General features: G+C 36.6%; 1 protein-coding gene across 1 annotated transcript in view; it reads right to left on the reverse strand.

Moving 5' to 3' along the window:
- SLC13A1 (solute carrier family 13 member 1) overlaps window positions 1-23,702 on the reverse strand; it is a gene marked incomplete at both ends in the record, with an annotated part of 72,980 nt that overhangs the window by 11,122 nt on the left and 38,156 nt on the right. The window contains 5 exons of the mRNA XM_080936155.1: window positions 519-625; window positions 3,643-3,744; window positions 4,183-4,281; window positions 8,223-8,342; window positions 17,437-17,588. Coding sequence (XP_080792281.1) covers window positions 519-625; window positions 3,643-3,744; window positions 4,183-4,281; window positions 8,223-8,342; window positions 17,437-17,588 — 580 coding nt within the window. The remainder of the gene's footprint in view (window positions 1-518; window positions 626-3,642; window positions 3,745-4,182; window positions 4,282-8,222; window positions 8,343-17,436; window positions 17,589-23,702) is intronic.

Raw genomic sequence — 23,702 nt, forward strand, 5'->3', positions numbered from 1 at the left:
GAGTGCATGTTGAAGAATACATGCTCCTACCTATGTGCACATGCCTCTGTCCATGGGTTGTAAGTAGAGTCAGTGAGCCTACTGAGTGACTTTCCCAGTTGTGACCACAGGTTCATTCTACATGGGGCCAGATGTCTTTTTTGCAAGGAGTTCTGTGAAAATGGAAGCAATCTTTCTCCTGAAATTAATCCTTTTCTAGATCCTCAGAACTTATTACTGAAGTCTCATCATAAACAAGTGACTCATAAACTCTTGTTTCCTTGTTAATACTCTGATCTTGGCCAGGGAGGCAGTCTCCATCGTAGACAACCTGGAATATATGTCTCCTTCCTGCAAACTCTAGTGAGTCATTCTGCAGGTAGAGGCAAACTCTGGCTGACTAGGGAACTTGGGTGTAAGTGGTATATTCTAAGATAAGGGTTGTGGCCATTTTTAATATTCTATGTGCCAACTGAAGCCAATGGAATTTTGATTTTTAAAGGTCTTCTATAAATTCAGCATTTGAAATGATACTCAACCAATCTCTCCTGCAGACGTCATTTTTGTCAATTTCTTAGCTGGAATTAGAAAGAAAAGGATTCCTGCAACTAAAGCAACAGTTGAATCTGTAACAAAACCCGAGTACCTGAAAAATATAAATAAATGTGTGCATTAAAGATGGTGTGAAGAGCCTATGTGAGTTAAGGTGTCAATTAATTATGCTAAAGATAATTAATTAGAAGTGTTAATACAGTTAATTTACTCTAGACAACCATTTTGAAACATACAGCTTTCCAGTAAAGTGATGTGACTTACAGAGTCCAAGAATTTCAGAATGCATTCTTAAGAATTCAACACATTTCTCATATTGCCATTACCACATAGATAGATGCTATGTTATTAGGCCAAGAGAGCAAATTTTTCAGGTAAACTTTCAGATTTGTTAACCAATTTCCTCTTTGAAATATTGCTTTTTATTATAGTGTCAGATACTTGAGCTTGAAACAGTTGCTGGAGTTTGGCAAAGGCCCATGTAATTGATTTATAATGTCCTTCCATTGAATTTAGTGGGACGTGCTGTTGCTAGTGTCTCCTCAAACTCCTCTATAAACCGTGAAAGAAAATTGATCTGGTTTCTAGGATGAAACTTCCACTTCTGTCGAGGGTCCTAGATATACATTCAAAGGAAATCAACACATTTGACGCTCCTCCCTCTAGAATCGTGAGAAGATTAATTATCAGAATGACTTATGAGATGCTCACAAATGATCACTGTACGAATTAAGAGTAACTCAGGAACAGATGGGGCTGAGGACTGCTAGACCACGCTAGCAAAAAGACAGGTTCCCAGAAACATCAGCAGTTGAGAGGCACTGAGAGGCACCAGGAGATCACCCGAATGAAACAGACACAAATAATTAGAATGCAGACTTAGACGTCAGCACCATCAAGTACTTGCAACCTAGTAGCCCGAATAAATATGTGCGTCCTAAGGCTTATTTTTCTATCATGTCTTATTTTCAACAAAAGTATTAATATTCTTACAATTTATGTGTACCAAAACTTAATTATCAAGGAAGTACATAATGTTTCTCAGTATGATACATTTCTTAAAGTTTATCCTAAATATGGGCTTACTTTCTTTTCTTGATGACTAAAATCCTACAGTGACATAATTATTTCTAAAAACCTAACCAATTCCTGTAACTATATTCTTTCCTTATTGTTCTATTTTGGTTTCAATTTTTGGCTAAGTTTTTGCCAAGCTGGGCCAGGTGTCATGTAAGTGGATTTTGTTTTATATGAAAAGACATGTTGAAATCAGTCCAGGTTCAAACAGATGGAGTGAAAGCATTAGGTGGCTGCAATAAATCTTAATATATCATATCAGTTCTAGAAATCGTAACTGTCTAAAACCTGCACACAGTACACATATATTTTACAGAATATATAAAGGTAAAAATGTTTAAAGAAAACACTTTCACAAAGCAGTTGAAATTATAATTATCTCATCATTATTTTGAGTTTTGAATCACAATAAATTGGGTTATCTCGGTACCATAAACTACTGAGCTTCTACAGATATTATTTGCTTTGAGATTGTTACATTTGCAGCTTCAAGTTCGTCCTCTTTCAACCTCTTCCCCTTTCCTGCTGCCATCTCTCACAAAGCTCGCTGGCATTACAAGAGCCTAATCATAGCAAACCCTGTTTTCCCAATACAGACCAAACATCTCCTGGATTATAGTATCCTCCATAAGGAAGGAAAACTCGATGCTGATGTATAGAATGTCCTATTGGGATTTTCTCCTTGTTTTTATTTGCTATTGTCAGATCCAACCAGTTCTCAGCACATTACTATTGAAGGTGGTATTTATAATAGTGGAGGTTGGATTTTAAAGAGAAGTGATTTTTTTTTGTTTTTATTTTGCTCCAATTCCTATTACAAAGACATAAGGTGTTAATGTTGTTTTAAACAATAGCTTGTTTTACATAAATAGATGATGGTTTTCTTTTGGAAGTCTAAAAATGAGAAGTTCTTTGCCTAAAGGAATCAAGAGACTCAAGCTGGTCTTTTAAAACATCCATCTCATGCATGGCTCAAGGCAAGGAGGGCATAAGAAATTCACGTTCATCCCTTGAACCTTAAATATTGGCCATGCCTGGGAAAACAAAGTGGTCAGGCTGGGGAAGGTTTTCTTGCCCTCCTCTATGAGGCCAGAATACATCTGACTCAAACAGCTTTGGTTCTTGCTTCCAAACTATGTGGATTCTTGATAGAGTAAGACAGTAAGGCCAAGATGAAAACCTTCTGAGTTTAAGAACCAGAACATATCTATCAAAAATAGACTGGAAACACATATCCCAAAACCAAATTTTATTGACATGTAGGATGGTTAGTCTTTTTTTTTTTCTTTTAAGTACTACAATTACTCACTCATTTTACGTGGCTCAGTAACAACTGCCGGAGCAAACCACACAACTGGTACCCTTAACTCTGGCTTCCAGCACTTCCTTGGAACTCATTTTCCTCCTTACTCAGCTCATCTTTCGTTATGTAATGGTGGCAGGGTTAATTTTGTAAGAAACTACTGAAGAATGCATATGATGAAGAGAAAAAAACTAAAACATGAACCCAATAAATAATCTTCTGAAGACACAAAAGTGACAAAAATTACAGAATATAATTCAATGCATGTGAGGTCAAGAGACACTGGGTAGTATTTGTTTGACACACTAAAGATTTATGTACCACTGTTACTAGGAAATACAAATACAGTTCCATGTTCTAGTGTGATTTCTGTCTTCCAGGTAATGGAAGTGAGAGAACAGAGGCTAGCCCAGAACAAACAGAAGGTTCAGGAGCACAGCCTATGTAGTTTCACACTACCCTCCTAACCATCTTAGTTAGGGCAGCTGAATGTCTAACTTTGTCTGAAGGGAAACACCCCCATATATCCTAGTTTTTAATATGTTGCATAATGGCCAACTTCTGTCTTCTTACCCTCTTCTTAGATACCTCAGACCCAAGAAGGTTAGACAGAAAAATATTTTTTCTAAAGAAATGAGTCAAACAGACATCTTACACCGTTTCTAAAAGTTGTCGGGAGCATTGCGAGGGACAGAGTGTGAAACAGAAGGGACTCATATGGGAATACTCACTCTGAAAATAGGACTGACCAACCAGTGACAAAGCCAGGGTCCCGACTGAACCAGAGCAAGGCCATTACAATGAAGATTACCAAGGTTACAATTTCTTGGTACCTGTAGAAAAACCCAGCGTCATTTCTTTTTCAAACATTTGAGAAAACTGAGCTGTTGTCGAGTTAATCTGAACAGGCCATGGCCATTGTGGGACCAAAGAGTGATCTTAGTCAACAACCTCCTTTTCCAGCAAGCACTAGATCATTTGCTTTAAAATAACTCTGTGTGTGTTTCTATGTATATGTGGTGTGGGAATGCATGTGTGTATCTATTTGTGGCATGTGTGTGTGTATATGTGTGTGTGTGAAATTGTGTGTGTGTCTGTGTCTCCTTGTGTATATTCATGTGTCTTTCTATGTGTGTTTATGTGTGTCCTCATTTGTGTTTGTCTATGAGTGTGGTATAGAAGTGCATATACATGTTTGTTTATGGCATGTGAGTATGTATGTGTATGGGCGTGTGGGTGTGTCTCTGTGTGTATACTCATGCGTATTTTACCTCATTGGTCCAAGTTTTTCATATTCTTGCTTGATCACCTCAGCACAAGCTTTTTCTTTGAGTGTTTTGGTTTTGCCACACTTGAACATCTCCTTAAAACTGAAAAAGACAAGAAGGCTTTAGAGTTAAGGAAGCTAGTTCACCACCACCTACCTCCCATATGGAAGCTATGTTTGTGAATGCTTTATTGAATATTCCTCTACTGACACCAGGAATCCACGCCCCGTGCTTGTGACTCTTTCCTTTGTTGACCATTTTCTCCTTTCCAACTTTGTCTGGCTTGCTCCTTTCTCGATGTCCAATTTTTGCTTTGCTGTCCATGATGTCTTCTCTCTATCTCTTCCTTTTAAAGGTCATCTGCACTCTTCATGTATTGGCATGTCCCACTCATCCTGATCAGTTATCCATGTAATGATAACTATAAACATGTAGGGATGCTTTATATTGCATTAAAATTTATATTTATTGTTCATCTTGGTCACATATTTCTCTGCATATGGAAGTTTCAACCCATTTTGCAGAAATGGAAGGCAGGACAGTAAATAGATGTTCTCTTTGGCCCGGTGTCTCAGCATTGGCATACACAGTAATCATTATACTTACCCACTCCATAGCATGTCAACTCTCACAAACATGCTAAACAGCTGACACCAGGCTACGAAATTACTGAAGTTAGACTCCAAATTAAGCTACTCAAAGAACTAAAATCAACTTTATGTTTTCCTGTGAGGTCTACCTAAAAGCAGAGTAAATAACCTTAGGGTGTTTCTTCAACTCCTCTTTTGCCTTTAGCTGTTTGTTTTTCTCACTCCTTTCCCCGGTTATTGTTTTGTTTTTCTAGTCTAAGGTCTTTCAAACTTTGAAGAATTTTTGTGGAATGTTATTGTAGATGTAATTTTTTTTTAATCCCTCTGGAGAAAGAATCAAGTGGGAAGATAGATTCTTAAGGTTTGCCTCTTGGAATGATTGTGAGTAGGTTAGCTAGGTCCTCATGTGTGAGCAGTAAGGGCGGAAACAGTCTTCCGTAAGCGTATAGTTTCAGAGAGAGTGAGATGGAAGAAGGCAAAACGAGAGAGCAGAAACCAACACATACAGTTCGTGCTCAGTCATTGCATCTTCCTATAATTCTGCCGTAAAGTGTTGTTCCATGATTTCTTTTAAAGGAACAAAATTTCTTTGATTTTTTGTTGTCATTGTTTATTGAGACAGGGCTCCTTTATATAGTCCTGGTTCTCTTAGAACTCGCTATATAAACCAAGCCGACCTCAAATTCATAGAGATCTGTTTGTCTGTGTTTCCCAAGGGCTAAGGGAGTAAGGTATGTGTCACCCTGTACCTGGGTGAACAGAATTTCTGTAACTCTTAAGCCTTTCATCTTAGACATTCCCAATCATCCTCATGCAAATGTGATGACTTCCGTAACTAGTTAGATATTGTGTCACTTCTGACTAGGACTAATGACATTTTTGTTTCTGTTAAGTTTCTGAATATGGGCACTCTCAAATTTTTATACCTATTCCATACATAAATGCTATTATTCCAGGAAACAAGTCTGAGGACTAACCTGAGAAAGTATCAGTGAGAGAGAAAACAATAGACAAAGATAAAACTTTTCCTTTCCGCCCTCTAAGCCACTGCATTGTCTCTGGCTGCAGACAGTAAACAGATCAAGCTGAATTTGGTTTGCTGCAAATGAAGGATAATATTCAACAAAGGAACCAGTGAGGCATATGAGGCTGTGTCAACCTCTTTTCCATTGAAATAAATGCAAAGGACTGAAGGGCGAGCTTCTGGTGTGTTGGGACTGTTTGCAGTAAGCGAGTTAACTGTGCTAACAGCCAGAACACTAATCAGAATATATGGTAGGCTGCCAGGGGAGTGGCAGCTAATTTCTATTTGTCGGTCTAAGGCCTTTGGAGGTACACACCCTGGCAAACTGAAAAGAATTCTGAAAAATTAGTTGGAACATGATACTGCCATGTCTAACCAGTAGTGGACAACAAGAGGGCTGTTCAGATACAACACTAATCATGATTTATGGACTTTGCCTAGTGAGGACATTTCACATGGTTTTGTTATTGTATTCGTTTGCTTTATTTCCCATTGGAAGCATATTGTAACATTCCTGCCCATATGAAAATAATAATGGAGGTCACATATGTATTTGTTTAAAGTCATTAAAAGCAACAACAAAGAATTAAAACAGCAGGAGGCTAGTCACCAGATAGTGTGCCCGTGTTTGCTGGCTCACGATTCTTCTCCAGGCTTCTGCCCTTGCTACCTGTACAATTGAACAAGTCCCCTGAAAGGTTGGATTTCCTGGGAGGGGCACTTTGTATGCAGCTGGCCTGTCACACTGAAAGCCACCTGCTGAAGTCAGTGACATTCCACACATTTGCTTCAGCAGGAGGACTGCCACATGCTGCTCTCACAGTCTGGATAGAAAAATTTTCAAAACCATCAGTGCTATCTTCCAACTAGTAGCTCAATTGGGCAGTTAGGGAGAAAGAAAAGTAAGATGAAAAATAGAGAGGAAGAAAATGTTCGTCATTACCTTGCTAGACCTGGAAACTATGGTCACAGATAAAACACCACACCCTACTGTACTGTGCCATTTTTCAAAAGAAATCCTAGTAGCTGAGAGTTCACCTTAGCTGCATTAGAGAACAGTATGCTGCTTCATAGGTTCTTGAAATTATTAAAATTAAACTATAAAAGTGAATTTAAATACTTTATTATTCAGAAAAAAATTCACTTGTCACACACACATATGTATATATATTTCCTGATTATATGTGATGTATAATTCCTAATGGAGTATTAAATATGTTGAAAAGTGCAGGCTGCATTTTAGATTTTGTTGATTAGCCCTTTGTGGGTTTTATGCTGGCTGTCATCTCAGTCGTAAAACTACAGAATACTTATCAAACTATCAGCTTCAATCTAAGAAAAGCAGAGGATTTGACATCTAAGTGGCATTGGTGGATCTTTATTGACCAGTGTCTCCTACTTTGGTTGCTACAGTTCAGTTTGGACTCTTAGGTGTTGACATCATGGTACTAGAAGTGAACATAACCAAATTGATGGGTTAATACTCTTGTTTACCATAGAAGATACTGAGACTAATTATGGGCAGGACTTGAAGAGATTATACATCTATCCTGGTGCTACTTCTTATGGTGCTTTGAATAGTAATGGCTCCCATAGGGTCATATCTTTGAATACTTAGTTGCCAAGCACTGGAATTCTTTGAAAGGATTAGAAAGATTAGGAGGTGTGGCCTTGTTAAAGAAAATGTGTCACTGGGGTGGGCTTCAAGATCTCAAAAGCTAATGTCTGATCATCCCTCCTGTCTCTGTCTACAGACCCAGCTGTATCTTTCATCTACTTCTCCAGCACCATGTGTGCTGTCATTCTCTCTTCCATGTTGATAAAGTACTAAACTTTGAAACTACAGTCAAGCCCACAATTAAATGTTTGTTTCAGTAATGTTTGACTTGGTCCTGTTGTCTCTTCACAGCAATGGAGCAATAAAGCTATCTCTCCTCTCCCAATTATTAGTCTGAAATCTTTTCACAGAGAATCTTTTCAGATCTTTGTTTTACTTTCTATTTTGAAGGCGTTATCAAGTTTAGAGCTGCATGAAACAGGGAAATCCTACATGTTAACAACTGAAAGTTAACTTGATTATCTAAGAACACTCATCCTAAGATCCACAGGGTTTCTTTTATCTCTAATGTGTTAGTTGGATTGGTACCATGACATAACCAGTTCCTTATTCCTTTCTGAGCATTTACCATATCACTGGTTTAAGACTCAAAGGCCACCCACTTGGACCTGTATTTCATGGACTCCACCAATGGTTTAAATTATTCCAGGCTATCCTAAAAAATATGTTCAGGTATGCTAAATTTTTGAGCATAAAAATGCGGAAACATAGTGTGTATAGCATAGGGGAGAATATAGAAATTCTCTATATCTGGATAAATGCATGGGACAAATAGATACCTTTATCATACTAAGATAAAATATCTACTTACTTGAACCCTAAGAAGAGCCACTGAAGCCAAATCCAAGACAACAGTAGAAGAATAACAGCAACTGGGAAGGAAAACAAAAACCAAGATCCGAAGTTGAGGCAGCGACATTCAGGGTAGCGTCTATATGAAAATAGGAAGCCAAATTAGGGAGGAGATACTCGTGGGGTCTTTTCTGATAATCACGAGGCAAAGAGCAGCAGTTCACAGCTTTGTTGTGATTTTGGCAGAGATATTTGTCTTGAAGCGTGATCACAGTATATATATCAACATACATTTCCTTTTTAAATCTCCTGCCCTCATTTTGCAATCACATAATTATATTATACCCCACAAAAGTAAGAGGGCTGTTTTAATTGTTGTCCTTTTAAATGAAGCTGCAATGAAATACTTGTGGAAAACACCCACAACTGCAGCTCATATTTATTAAATACAAAATATATGTGCATGAAGGTGTGTGTTTGGTTTTTACTGTTCAAATCATCAGACTCTGAATGAGCAAAAACCAATCAGCTGGGCTGGGAACAGATGGCAGGGGGAAGAATTCACTGTTGGTCACCATTCCCCATTGGTATCTGGCAACCTAATATTTATGAAGAATTTCTACTTGGCTCAGACCTTCTCCTCTGGCTAGTTTTAGGTTTCTTTTACCCAAAGCATTGTATCATTATGGGTATATCAGAAAACATTGTAATCTAACTTTGGACTCAGTCTAATGAAACAACTCTGGACCAGATGAAATAGTAAAATATTCTGTGTAAGTCTTCTGATTTTTTTCCTTTATCTCTCAGTTATTTTACTTTAAAATTAATGTAATAACAAAACACCAGCAATTAAATATGCTCAGATAATGAAGACCTTTTTGTGGTGACCTTATATTCATTACTTTAGAATATACTCTAAATACTAAATAAATTAGCATATCACAGTAATTTTATAATTACAGAGGAACATCAGGAAATTTGAAAATAATTAGCTTTGATTATTTTTCTTGATAATATAACATAAAAGTGGGGAATATATATATATATATATATATATATATATATATATATATATATAAAATTGACAACCTGTTTTTAGTGCTTTTAAAATGACAAAAGACAAAGAGCTTTGTGACAATAAAGGTTTTCAATTTTTGCTATAGTTTGTTACATAGCAATTTCCTCTAAATTGAAACATAACGTGGGAGAAAACGACGTTCATGAGAATCAGGAAGTAAACAAAATCACACAGTCCAGGAAGTTGAAAGTAAATCACAACCCCCTCCCCATGGTTATCCTCAGGAAACAATTGCCAGGAAGAAGCTCTGTCTGCTAGTGAATGTAAGAAATATGGCAGATATGCAAATAGAGCAGCATTAAGCCACTAGAGGATAAAACACTGTCATTATCCACAAATGTACTTATATATAAAGTACAGAAGATAGTATAATGAACAAATATGCCTGCTATGGAAAGACAAGCACTGCATGACCTCACTCATTCGTGGAACCTAGAAAAGTAGAACTCAGACTTTGAGAACAGTATAGCAGTTCCCAGAGGCTGGAGACAGTAGAGAGGAAAAACAGACAGAGACTGGGCCATGGGTATTAAGATGTAGTTGGATGCAGAAGGAATACATTCTGATGTTCCATTCTTTGATAGGTTGATGATAAGTAACAATAATCATTAATAAAATTATTTTGAATGTTTCACTACAAAGAGTGATAAATATTTGAGGTTTTTCCCTAATTTGAACCTTAAAACTCTGTTTGTATCCCATACATATAAAGAATATTTAATGTGTGAACTAAAACATTTAGTAGGTACTTTATCCATTTGTGGCTGTTTTATTTTATCATAAATGAATAAAGGGTAAGAGATTAGGGTTAAATTTTGTTTGTCTGAATATCAGTCAATTCAGTTTTCCCTGTAGCACTTGTGAAAGGTGCTGTCTCATTTGTGAGTATAAAGATTGATCTTTAGAACACACGTAGAAATTATCTTGGCTTAGTAAGATGGTGACTATAGATAGGTTCTTCTCCAAGACTCATCACTTCACTAGCCCTGAGTTGTTGACTACCTTTCCAGTACTAGGCATGACTTTTCTCTTGTTGAGAAGACCTCAAGTCAATTAGAGAAGTATTGATTACCTTCAAGGTATATATGCCACTAAAAATAGTCTTTCCAAGGCAAGAGACCCCAATTATTCACCCATCACATGGTCAGCCCTGAAATAATGTGTATACAAGGAACATTATATGGACAGAGCAGATTGCATTATACAGTTAGGAATTGTCGCAGTAAACATTAAAATGTGGCTTAACCTTTTATTCCCGCTCTTTGCCATTTCCCACTTGGGGCCATCTGGCACTATGGGGATCTCTAACTTGGTGCTCTAATCCACCTCAAGGAAACTCAGGTGCGTTTCACTCTACCACCATGCTGCTTCTGTCCCGGATGGATATGACATCACCTGGTACAAACATGACTCCACAGTCCAATAACTTATCAAACAGGTTTATAGGTTAAATTCTGAATCCACAGACCCTCTACACAATAAGCTTACAACCAATGGAAAAGATATAAACTGCCCGTCTATATGAGATAAATAGACCCATAGAAACCCTTAGAAATAATAACAGCCTCATCCAGCTAGAGATGCACTGAGAGAAACATACACAGTAGCCTACATGTTGCCTCCTGAATCTCTTCCTCCTGCCTCCTCTTCTGCCTTCCTAGACCTTTCACTGTCTACCTCTCTACTGTCCAATTATGTATCTCCTTAATATAAACCTACAAGGAATTTGTTTATAAATTATGAATATATATATGTATATATATATATAATTAGAGAAATAGAAGCAAAGAATTTGAAGGGGTATATGTGAAAGTTTGAAGAAAGGAAGAAAAGGAGGAAATGATGTAACTATACATATAATTTAAAAGAACTTTTAAAGGTTCTGTATTTTCTCCATTGTATATTTTCGGTGTCTTTGTCAAGAACCAGGCAGTTTTGGATGTGTGGACTTATGTCTGAATCCTCAGTTGTATTTTATTGATCAATGTATCTGTGCCAGAGCCAGCACCATGCTGGTTTTATCCCTGTGACTCTGCAGTCTCGCCTGAGTTCAGGTACTTCAATACTTCCAGTATTGTCTTTGTTGTTGTTTTTTAGGATTGCTTAGTAAGTGTGGGGTCTTTTATGATTTCATAAGAATCTTAAGACTTTGAAAATATTCTGTGAATAGTTGCATTACAATTTTTTGTAAGAATCATACTGAATAAACATTGCTTTAGACAGGGTGACCATTTTTACAATACTAACCATACCAATCCATGGGCATAAGAGGTCTATCTATAGAAATGAAGAAAATGTGCCATATATTAAGAGGGACAGGTCAACTGAGGAACAGGTCACGAGGAGAGCATATTCAGAATGATTTGACATGTTCTTTAGTGTTCCAAATGATCATATTTCATAGACTTCTATATACACGAGTCTAGAGCTCAAGGAAGGGACAGAGACTCAGACCTAAAATGTCAAGCCATTAGTGTATAGGTAGGATTCTAAGCTCAGTTTAGGATGAAATGGAGATTTAGATGTAAAGCTGAATATAAGGCTTGCCTTATATTAATAGGTCAGGAAAAAGTAGAAGCAGCAGCAGCAGGTAGGCTAAGAATTTTCAGATCTAATGAAATCCCCTGAGCATGGCAATATACTCTATTTCACAGGGACAGGACTAAGTCTTAGGGGCTACATGTGTTATTCAAGGTCATAGATTATATAGTCAACTGGGTATTTCAACCCAGGAGAAGTTTTAATTTAAAACAAAACTTCTTTATCACTAAACTACTGTGGGTTCAACTACAGGTCCCAGCAAAAAAATGGAAAATTCTGTGTATATCACAAAATGTCCCATTGACTAGAATATAGTATTTGTAGTTTTAAAGGCATTCAGAACAGTTACAACCTTTTCTCATGTAGAAATGAAACAGGCTTGGACCTAAAGCATGTATATGTATATATCCAAATGTTGATAGTGGAAACAATACCATCATTATTGGTGTTCTTATGACCAACTACAAACAAGATGGATAACTTTAAGTTTAAAAAAATGCAGAGAGACCGCCTCAAAAAAATGCTGCTGTTATGGAAATCTACAGCCTTTCCACAGATTTGGATCATTAACAATCACAATGACACGGTATCTAACCCAATTATAATTCTTTTTTATTATAATGCTTTTGATTAAGAACTTCTTCAACTGTGTGAGACAAAGTCACTTCTCAGCTTTGGATTTGAGGATACCGAGAGATACCTTAAAAGATTCGAAACGTTGACTGCTTTCTGTTTTCAGCAGCCAGGCAGGATTTCTAGCAGTGAGAACAAGGCAGAACATATGAACGCCCAGCAGTGGGACAGCAGCACAAGACCTGTGCGAGTGCAAACCAGACACAATCCCAGCATGTAGAGGCTCGTGGGCATGAATTCTCACTTCTAGCTAGGGAGTGATCAGAAATTGTCAACTGCTGGGAGAGAGTTCCTGATAAATCCACCATGCCTCAGGGGAAGGCATGAGTCCAAGAATGTTTGAGTAGTACAAATGGCCTTGATAAGAAAAACCTTAAGGGGTGGGAAAGAAAATATCATCTAGATATGGGGAGCGTTGGGGGAAGGAATATGAATATGAGCAAAATAAGGTGTGGGAAACTCACAGCCTATAAGAAACAGCAAGGCGGCAGCCATGTGGAGTCGCTAGCAGTGTTGTCTTCTCCAGGTTCTATGGAGAGCCGCACACACGCTGCAGCTCTAATCTCTGTGGTAATGCATTATAGCATTTCCCCTATTTAGGTAAAAATCAAAACAACAAACAAACAAACAAACCCCTAATGTTCAAAGAAGTTATGGTGTGCCAAATGGTAAATTGTGTACTTTGAACCAGATTCAAATTCTGTGATGTGCACATTTCTTAAATTAAAAAAAAATAGTTTATTATGGATTTGTATAGGAGGGATATGTGAATGCATGTGTGTGTGTGTGTGTGTTTATGTGTATGTGTTTGTGTGTATCCACATGTGTGCATGCATGTGTGCATATATGTGTACATAGTATGGTCATGCCTCGGAGTATAAATGGATGTCATAGAACAACCTACAGAAGTTGACTTTCAGGAATCACATGGGTACCAAGGATAAAATTCAGTTGCCAGGCTTGGTTGCAAGCACCTCAACCTGCTTAGGAGTCTTTCTGGTCCCATATTTCTTCTCTTGTAGCTGTTAGAGATTTTGATTCTAAGAGATTTATACTGTTCATTTCCAAGATGAAAGCCATGGTGGCTGTTGAAGGGAATTGGTATTGTATTGAAAAGGATTGTTTAATTTCTTCATCTCTGATCGGCAAAGACAGTGAGGTAGCCAGGTAAGCTTTGAACCCAAGGCAGTTTGTAACTATTTTTTTTTTTCACTATCCCTCTGTCTGTGAACCATTGAACAGCAGTCCGCCCCTTGGCCATAGTTTTGTTTTCTACACAACAGGTGTCAGCAATCAATCAGAATCTGAATACTCACATTTGCCTTATTTCTTAAAGAGAAGTACAGTATGTTATAGCTCTTCTAATTTTTGATTTGTATTATAAATATCTTACAGTGACTTGTGACTACTTTACAGATTCAGTACTATATATGTGAAGTGACAAATGCTACATGTGTGGCTGGGTACTATCTAAAGGTTTATGATGCTCACTGAGATTTTTTTGTATCCTCTTCCATATAGATAAGCAGACAGCTGTGGTGACTGGATATACAGTTAGAAAGAATGACTATGATGACCTTAATAATAATCCTCCCTTCCATGCTGCCTTCTGTACCCATAATTTTATAGCTAAAACTTAAACCTTGAATAGTACATTTTTAGCATCATCAAGCTATGCCAACTACTACTACTAATACTACTATAAAAATAGCAGTTGTTCTGAATAATGTATTTCCTTTCTCATGTTTGACTTGATATGAAGATTGCTCCATTGTTAGGATAAGCCCCAAGAGCTTTCAGCACTTTTTGGACACCATGCCTGTGCAATGCTTGTCCTTACCATGCCCTCAACCTCCCTTTTCCTAGAGTTTCTGTTCTTTCAAGGGTTAAAACCAGATGGATACCTTACCTTTCTTTTAAACGAATTTCACCAGTGTTTTGATTCAGACCAAAGTTTATCCTTTTCTTTCTTTTGTTGTTATTGTTGTACAAACTTAAATATCATCAATTTTCTGCCTCTCTCCCTACTGTGAACTTATGTCACTCTGCTCCATCTGATCTGTGCCTGTCATCTTTGTTGAACCCTACCCTCTTCTCAAACACCAAGGAGAATCACTGGCCTTTCTTGGCCATCTTCTTGTCCCCTCTATCCCTTCAGCTTCCCATGTTCCACCAACTATTCTGAAGTTGGGCTTCACTTTTGGCTTCTAGAACACCACCTGTTTCTGACTCTCCCCCTACTTTAGTTAACTTTCTTTACCTTCCTTATTAACAGTATTTCCTGGAAGAATAGTCATATCTGTATACATTTAAACATTTTCTCTCTTTGTAATTATTTCCATGTTCATGAGTTTAATTCCTGCCCTTATAGATATTCTTCATGTAATTGCCTCTGAGAATGCACACACGCACAAAACCTGCTACCATTCTCCTTGTGGATAAGTTCTCCATAGGCCATATAAATCTGACCAGATTAAGTTAATTTCTCCAAGGAATTTGCTTTTTGTCTTCTAGAAGCTCATAGCCCCACACTCTAGCCAGACATTGCCAGAGTTGCTTTAAAGCCTCTTTAGCTTGAAACTCTCACGACTAATTATCATGACCTTCTGGCTGTATGATGTCTTGGATTTAAACACTGTCATCTCAGGAGTAGCCTTTCATCATTTCTCAGTGCATCAGTAATGCACTTCTAATTGGTTTCTTACCCCAGACTCTTAGAATGTCAATCAGTGTGCACACTGCCACTCCAGACTATACAAAAAAAAAGTCTGTTGCAGATACTGCTCCATTTGATTTGGATTATTTGCACTAATTTTATTATGATACATAGTGTTTATGTTTGCCTCTAAAATTTTTCTGAATAATGACAACCTTTTTCTAGCAAACTGAAGTATACACCTTCAGTTTGGGGGGAAGTAACTTTTAATTAAGGCAATCTTTGCAGGATATTTTTATTAATTATTTAAATTAATTTATTCATTTATTTTACATCCTGATTGCAGCCCCCTCCCTCCTATCCTTCCACTCCCCTTTACTCATTCACCCTCCCTTTCTCCTCAGAGAAGCCCCGCCCCTGCCTGGTCCCAGCCCTCTTTGGCACATCAAGTCTCATCTTTCACACTGAGGCCAGACAAGGCAGCCCAGCTAGAGCTGGTCGAGATGCAGAATCTCTTTTTCTGATCATGGGTACAAGTCTCACTGGCAGAAAAGATCCAGGTGTATTTCCGGTTCTCACTTTGGCTATTTGTGGAAAACAGGCCCCCCCCCCCGCCCTGATTACATTTCAGAGGTCCTTCATTTATGCATCAAATATCGTTCAAATATTCTTTCCAAAGTGATCATTTAGACTTATAAAGTATCACTAAAGAGGAGAAGTGCACACGAACCCCACTCCTAACCAAGAAGTTATTTGAAATGGATACCTGCTGGGGAAGGAAAGATCAGGATTGTCATTTGGTTATATCAACTATACTTCAGGGCTGAGAATGAGCCCAGGTGGAGCTAACCACCAGAAAATGTACTTCTTTTCAAAAGTCTTTGTATTTTCTTTTGGCAGTATTTTTGTCTTTTTTCTTTTTTGTTTTGATTTTCATTTTTGTGTTTTTTGGGGATGAGAGAGAAAGAGAGGGGGCATGAGAATGGGGAGATGGGAAGAATCTGGGAAGAGTTGAGAACTGGGAAAAAACATAATCAAAATATACTGTTTGAAAAAATATAAAAATAATATATATATATATTTGTACTATATATATATATTAAAATGTATGATAGATGTATATTCACTGAAATATTAAATATGCACAAAGGTCTTACATATTGAACTTGAAATTCTACATCATTGTTCTTAGTATACAAGATGCAACTTTGTAGAACAGGAATTGGCAGTCTTATTCTTGCGTTTGTTGGAGAAGCTATGTATGCGAAAAGTTTTACAAATTATTTGAGAAGGTCAATAGAGCCTCGGGTTTTGCTCTTTAGAGTGTAATTCTGAACCCTACTTTTTTTGGGGGGGGGGCAAGGCCTGCCTCTTCTTCCTGGGCTTCATAAGGGCCACTCTCTTCCTAGCATTTAGAAGTATATGATGTACTTTTAGTACTTTATATAGATCTTACTTCTGAACTCTCAAAGAAAAACATATATTTCTAACTATTGCTTTAATAGTTTTACATAATGCAAACTATATTAGCATTGCTCCCATATTTAATTCTTATAGTATGTTTATAAAATGTGACTGTTTTACATATGGAAAGTTACATCTTGAAGGAATGATTTTTCAGTTACATTTTACAATTTAACTAAAAATTATAGCATTTAACTAATTTAAACTTAACTAAATTTAGTTATAGTACTTGACTAATTTAAATTTAACTAAAATACTACCAGGGTTGAAACTGGAGATTCCTCAAGATTTGTAATGATCTGGTATCACAACTATAAACTTTCAGTTATTCATTCACACAGCAGTAGAATATTCTAATGCTTTTATCTATAGTACCTACTTAATTCTTCAAATTTTTTTGGTGCTGCCAACCTCAGCCTATTTCAATTAATATCCATGTTCACAGTTCAACATTTAAGATACAAATTCTATGTAAATCATCTCATGCAATGTTAAATTTTCATCTCAGCTAATTATCATGTTATTGAATTAGTTGCAATGAGAAATTTATTCACTTTCTGGTAAGAATCTCAGACAGGAATGCTGCTCTGTCCCATCACATAAGCATTGCTGTCTCTGATAGGCCTTTTTACAGAATCATGATCATTGCTTAGGTTAGCCAGAGAATGGATCTTCAAATACATGTTAATTTATCAGATCTTTTTTGTCAATCCAAAGGTAGATTTATAAATCTAGAGAAAACCTAATATGAAACAAAGTTAATCCTGAATAACAGTTCAGTCCCTCAATTCGATGAGTAAGGTAAGATTAAATCCATGGTTTTATGTCCACTTGTTGAATCATGAATGTGATTTTACTTACGTATTGAAATGCTCAGCGAAGATCAGGTTGGTGGAGGTACCAGTGATTGTTGTCAGCCCACCAATGGTTGAAGAGTAAGCAATACATAAACACATGAGCTTACACATCATGTGGTCCTTCTTTGACCGATATTTTGCTCCTGTGACTGTGTTCTGTTAATAAGAAAAGACCTTATGAGAACAGTTCTACTTGTGGTCATAACAGCATTTTATTTTTATGTAATGAATATGTCCTAGCTATTCTATTTCATACACATGTTGGTGTTTGAAGACAGAACTTTGGAAGGTAATTAGAGGTAATGACATGAAGTGAGATCAAAGCCCCATTGAGAGAAGACATTAAGAAGACATTAGGATTTCTCTTCACCAAGTGAAAATGCACAAAGGTACCCATGTGTGTGCCCAGGAAGCCACCCTCACTAGAGACTCTAGTTCCTGCCAGACCTTGATACTAGATTTAACTGTAGTAAATAAGTTTCTAGGTGGTATTTTGTTGTTGTATCCTGGGTTAACTAATAAATAATACATCCTTAGCCACAGGAATGGGACAATATAAGAAACATGTAGGTAAATATACAGAAATATTTCACGAATGCAATTTCAGCCATTCTTTAAAGCTTCTTTCCTATTTCTGATCCAATCTTTCCTTTATCTCTTCCCTCTTTTTATAACTTCCAATGCTTTCTATATTTTTTCTGCTATTATTGATGGTACACAATCAATAAGTTCTTTAACATCTTTGGGAGCTTTTCTCCACATTGACCCTTTGATGGCTGATATTCATAAGGCATCCTAGAAACCATTTCATCTTCATGAACCCTAGCATTGAGGGATGGACTCAGAATCCCTATTCCTCACTCTCTGCTCCAAAATAGCCTGCATATATGTGCACACATGAATGTGCACATGAACACACACACACACACACACACACACAAACACACACACACACTGGATCATGTAAGTTGGGTATTCCTTTTTTCTATATTCTTGGTCATGATATTCAAGTGGTTATTTACTGCCTTCATTTAATGCTTCTGCCTGGCTCTGTCTCTCTATTGTACCAAAATTATATGCCTTGTTTTTGTGAAACATATCTTGACAAGAACTACAGACTCAGAGAAAGGATTTACTTAGCTTACAATTACAGCTTACAGTCTATCATGAAAGGAAAGTCACAAGGGCAGGAACTTGAACTAGTCACATCCGACTTTCTTGGTTGTTTATAGTCAACCCAACTGTTCCATATGTATAGAGTTCAGATTCCCTCATCTGTATTCATCCATGTAAATTCTACAACATAATCAAGTGGGCAGTATTATACCAAGATACCAAGGTACATATGAAGGCAGGAGAAGCAGAGAGATGAGATGAACTATCCAGTGTCATTGCTTAAGAGTGACAAACCTTGACAATTAAATTATTGTCCTGCTTTAAAGTTCAGAACTGTAGCCCTTGCTCTGTATTATTTGTCCTCCCTAAAATATTCTCTTCCACACAACTTTGCTGATTTCCTTTTACATAAGGCACCGTGAATGTGTTTAGATCCCTCCATATTCAATATCATCCTGTCATCTTAGCCGAAGTCAATATTATCTCTGGCCTGGGTTAATCTCATAATATCTTGAAGATTCTGGGGATCGGTTGTTGATGTTTCGCAATCATTCTATAGGTTACAGTCTTCAAATAAAATCTAGGAACTATATTGGTACTTGATATCTTTTATTTTTTTATAGTCATATTTATTTTAATACACATGAATAACTTTTAGAGTAAGGCGTATGGAGCATATCAGAAATAACCAAGAACTGCTGAAGGAAGATCCACTGGCTGTCACAGTGATCAAAGCACACGTAGAAATACATTACCATGTCTATTGCCTGCGGTGGTAGTGCTACAATGAACATTGGGAACTAGACCTCACCTGTAAGTGTGGCTGCATTTCTTTTGATACATGTCTATAAGAATTGATGAATCACAGATTAGCACTACAGCTCACTTTGTAAAAGACCTCTATATTATTTTATATAATGGCCGCAACAACATGTACTCCTGATCACAAAACAAAGCAGGGTGCATTGGTACTGCACAAAGGTAAGCCTGCTGTCTGTGATGTCGGCAGCATGAGGCCTTTTCACAAAATTATGATAAGGAAAAATGACTGTTTTCTAAAAGTCAACATAGATGTGGAAATGGCATTTAGCATGACAGGGTTGAGTGCTATAGACTATAATTTACATTTTTACTTTTTAATTAACATAAAGGTCAGCCCCTATAGGTATCTACACTTTGCTCAATAGAAAAAAAATTATAGAAACTTTTTTTGCCTTATATTTTCTACATGGAGATGGTTTGTTTTTCTCTATGTGACCTTTGTTCTATAAAAAAGTTGCCTAAACGTGAATGTAAAATATTGCAAACTTCACTAAAAATCTCATGAGTGAATCTAAAAGATGCCTGAAACTTATGGGATATGTATTAAATATTTTTATTATGAGAAAGATATCCAATAACCCAAAAGCTAATCTATAATTTGGGCATTATTAAGTTGATAGACGTAGAGTTTTGAAAATGTAAGTTATATATGGTTCTCCATTAATATGAAAGCTTACAGATTTAAAAAAAAAAAAACAAAGAAAAGTATAGATTTTATATGAGAGATGAGCTACAAATATTTGCATATGTTAACATAATGATTAAAATTCATTGTCAGATCTGTAATAAATGTATTTTTAAACTGAGATTCCATAGTTTTTTTTCTACATAACAAATTAAGAGCATCATTAATACCAGTGTGAGCATTGTGGCACACATGTAAACAGGTGGAAAGATTCAGAGTCAATTCAAATCCCACAATAAATAGATCTATACACTAGTTGATCATACTGATCAAAGCTATAAGAAAGGATGTTTTTTATGTAGAATGGGAGACACACATTTTCCCATCCTAGTACACATGAGCTGCATAGCTGAACTTTACTGTCATTTTGTGATATGGGATGCTGAAGTTAACTGGTTACCCAAGAACAATGAGTTAAGTACAGCTGATTGCTAATGCTGAGATTATGGGGGTGGGGAAGGATTCACAACAAATTAATCTTTTGTTTCCCCTTAAGACAATAGTTTGAATTTAGAACCAAGTGTTTGATACCAGAGCAAGAAGAAGCTGGATTAAATCATTGGTAATAGACAGTAAGACCCTGCCTAGGGAAAATATGTTTGCAAATACAGAATAAAACATATGAATAACCCTATGTCTTCATGGTGAAAAATAACTGTGAATGCCTTTTTTAAAAATAAAGTTGAAAAAAAAAGTCGTGAATATAAGTAACTGCAGAAGAAGAAAAAGAAGAAGAAGAAAAAGAAGAAGAAAAAGAAGAAGAGGAGGAGGAGGAGGGGGAAGAGGAAGAGGAAGAGGAAGAAGAAGGGGCTGGAAGATTAGAACAAATTGCTAGAGTTACTTTAAGGTCAAGTAGAACAACTCAGTGAGCAGCTGAGAGAAACCAGACTGAGTCAGACAGCTTGGAGAAGAGTTTGAGCCAGAACAGATGAGTTGAACCAGCCAGCCAGAGTTCAGACTGGGAAGTGTGAGCTATTCAGCAGTGAGCCTCCAAAATGGCATTTACTTCTGGTGAGTAAAAATCATAATTAGAAGAGAAAAGTGTTCAATTATCCACATTGTAAGAAATCTTTTAAAAGGAATCAGTCCCAGTTCCTTGTTTTCTGAAATCTGGAAACTTACGGAGTCTTCGTTCTACCCATAGTGTTCTGAGCTCGCAGATTTCTGCTTCTCAGCTGCCACCAGGAGGATTTTAATGATAAATATTTTGTTTTTCAAGCATGGAAGTTCTCTTCTATTTATCAAAATTCTACACCTCTGTTCTCTACTCTTCCTAAATCTTATTATATTCTTTCTTTTATTTCTTCATATTTCATCATCTGAATTTTCTTTTTACAGCATCTTCTGAAATCTTTCTTTTACTTATACATCATACATTTATTTTCATTGTATATTCCTATATTTTATATCCTTCTCTCCTCTTTCTCTTCTCCAGAATGCTGTTTATATTTTATAAATTCAGTTTCTTCCTTTACCTCTCTAAACGTATTAATGATGTTATCCTTTCTCACATTTGCCTCTTCTTGCATTGGCTGTTACCTACACATAGCTGATTTCTTTTTGTTTGGAACTTCTTCATGCCTCAGGCTTTCTTCAGATATCTAGGAACTTGGGGTTGCCTGCTCGTATCCAAGGCAGTGAAATGCTGCTTCAAAGCTCTGCATGTGTGCTTTGGGATTCATTCTTGGCTGTGAGCTTCACTGAGAGGCACTTTTCTGAGAAAGTTCTAATGTCAGGATGCTGTTGTTTATTCTCTTGTGCTGACTGTGTTCCCCAGGGAAGACATTTCTGGACTGGTGTCTGTTGACACCTGGAGGGCATTAGAGTAGGCTGCTGGCTCAGGGGAATAGAAAGCAGGTCCCAACTGCCTTCACTCCTGGAGGGCACTGGAGCAAGCAGATTGTCTCTACTCGGGGTGGAGGCTTTGATTTGGTGTGCTCATGTCTTTACTGAGATCTTCTTCCTGATTCAGAATCATCTTTGAATCTTTATTCTCTGTGTTGTCACATCTAAAGATGATACTTCTTCGTGAAACAGCAACTATCTAAGTGGATTTTCAGAGACATTTAAAGATTTAATGACTTCAGAAGCAAAGTTTGTCCCTCCTCTTGCCTTGCAACATAAATACTTTGAAGACTACACTATATTAATTGTTCTATTGGCTTTCTTCAATATTAACTAGCAATTTTATGCCCACTGACACCCGACTCTTTTCCAGCCATTTATCTGCATTCCAGCACCTGAAATGATTTTGCTTTCATTTCATTCTTTACCTTTATAGCTACAAAATCGGTTGTGCTAATGGCCTAAGCAGTCTATTCAGAGAGAGTTCATCCAGAGAGAGTGGAGAGAAATTGGCCTGTTTAACTTGTTATTTCAATGAAGGTCTTATGTACACATATATATTTCTATTAAAACAACCACAAAAATATAGTGTAGTCTTGTAATGCAATCTATCTAGAAGGTTCAACAAAGCCTGGGCAATTAGTGAGACTTTGGTAATAAAGGAGGAAATTATCCTGGGGATCTGCTTAGTTGTGCTTTCTTGCAGTATGCACTCCATTGGGCCAATCCCTTAATTGCTGTTGTTTTAGTGAATTACTCTTTACTAATAAAGAATGGACAGATTAACCATGGTTGCTTTATCTTTCATATATCAACTGATCATATAACTGAAGAAGGGGAGATCGAGTGGAAGTTCAAATGCGCAGAGGCATGAAAACATTGGGCCTCATTTTGGTTGCATATTGCGTTTTCATGTGCTCAGTTAAATGGATAACAGATAATGTTGTTTAGTTTTAATTAAACTTGATTTCATGATGTACATATGGTTTAAAAATGTTTCTAGAAAGAAGCCACAGAACATAACCAATAAGATGAGCAGGGTGAAAGGTAAGAGAGGGTTTTCTTACTTTCTGGTATAAATTCTTCACAAAGATGCATTTATTGAAGATCTAGTCAGCGATAACCTAGGGGATCTCAGGGTATCAATAAAACTAGAATAATCAAGAATGGTATTTAAAATAGGTTTTTTTATTCTTTGAAGTTACTAAAGGACTATGTTTCATATTACAAATGAGAGTATCAGCTTTTAAGGCAATAGAAAATGCTTTAAAATACAGATCAATATTTAGAATTTAGCATTTAGAGGATAAAGGCTCTTCAGTGTGAAAATAAGCTATTTTTTAACAATGCTTTAAAAATTATGGCCTTTTATGGTACAGGATTCATTTAGAAAATTGTATTAAGTTAAATGCTAATCATTTGGAAGCTTCCTTTTTAATTTTGGAGCTAAGAAAAACATATATGTGCCACTAGATTAAAAATGTTCTTTCTATAGTGGTAAAAATGACTGAAATAATATTTAAATACTAGCATATTATCTATTTCATATTATAACAAATCCAACTCCCTGTTTAACAATTTTAAATTAAAAACATTAAACATACTTTTGAAAAATATCTCACTAAATTGTATGAATGAAGAAACCTGTATTAACCATAAAATACAGTACAAGCAAGTTTAATATTAGAAAGCAATGATCCTGACTTTGCTCAAGAGATTTCATTTATCTTGTTACAAAGAGAATTTGGAATGGAAGAAAATGCCAAGGGCCAGCTGTGAGAGGGATGAGGGTATAAAAACAT

This window comes from Micromys minutus (assembly GCF_963924665.1).
Source record: "Micromys minutus genome assembly, chromosome: 23".
In the NCBI taxonomy this organism is placed as follows: domain Eukaryota; kingdom Metazoa; phylum Chordata; class Mammalia; order Rodentia; family Muridae; genus Micromys; species Micromys minutus.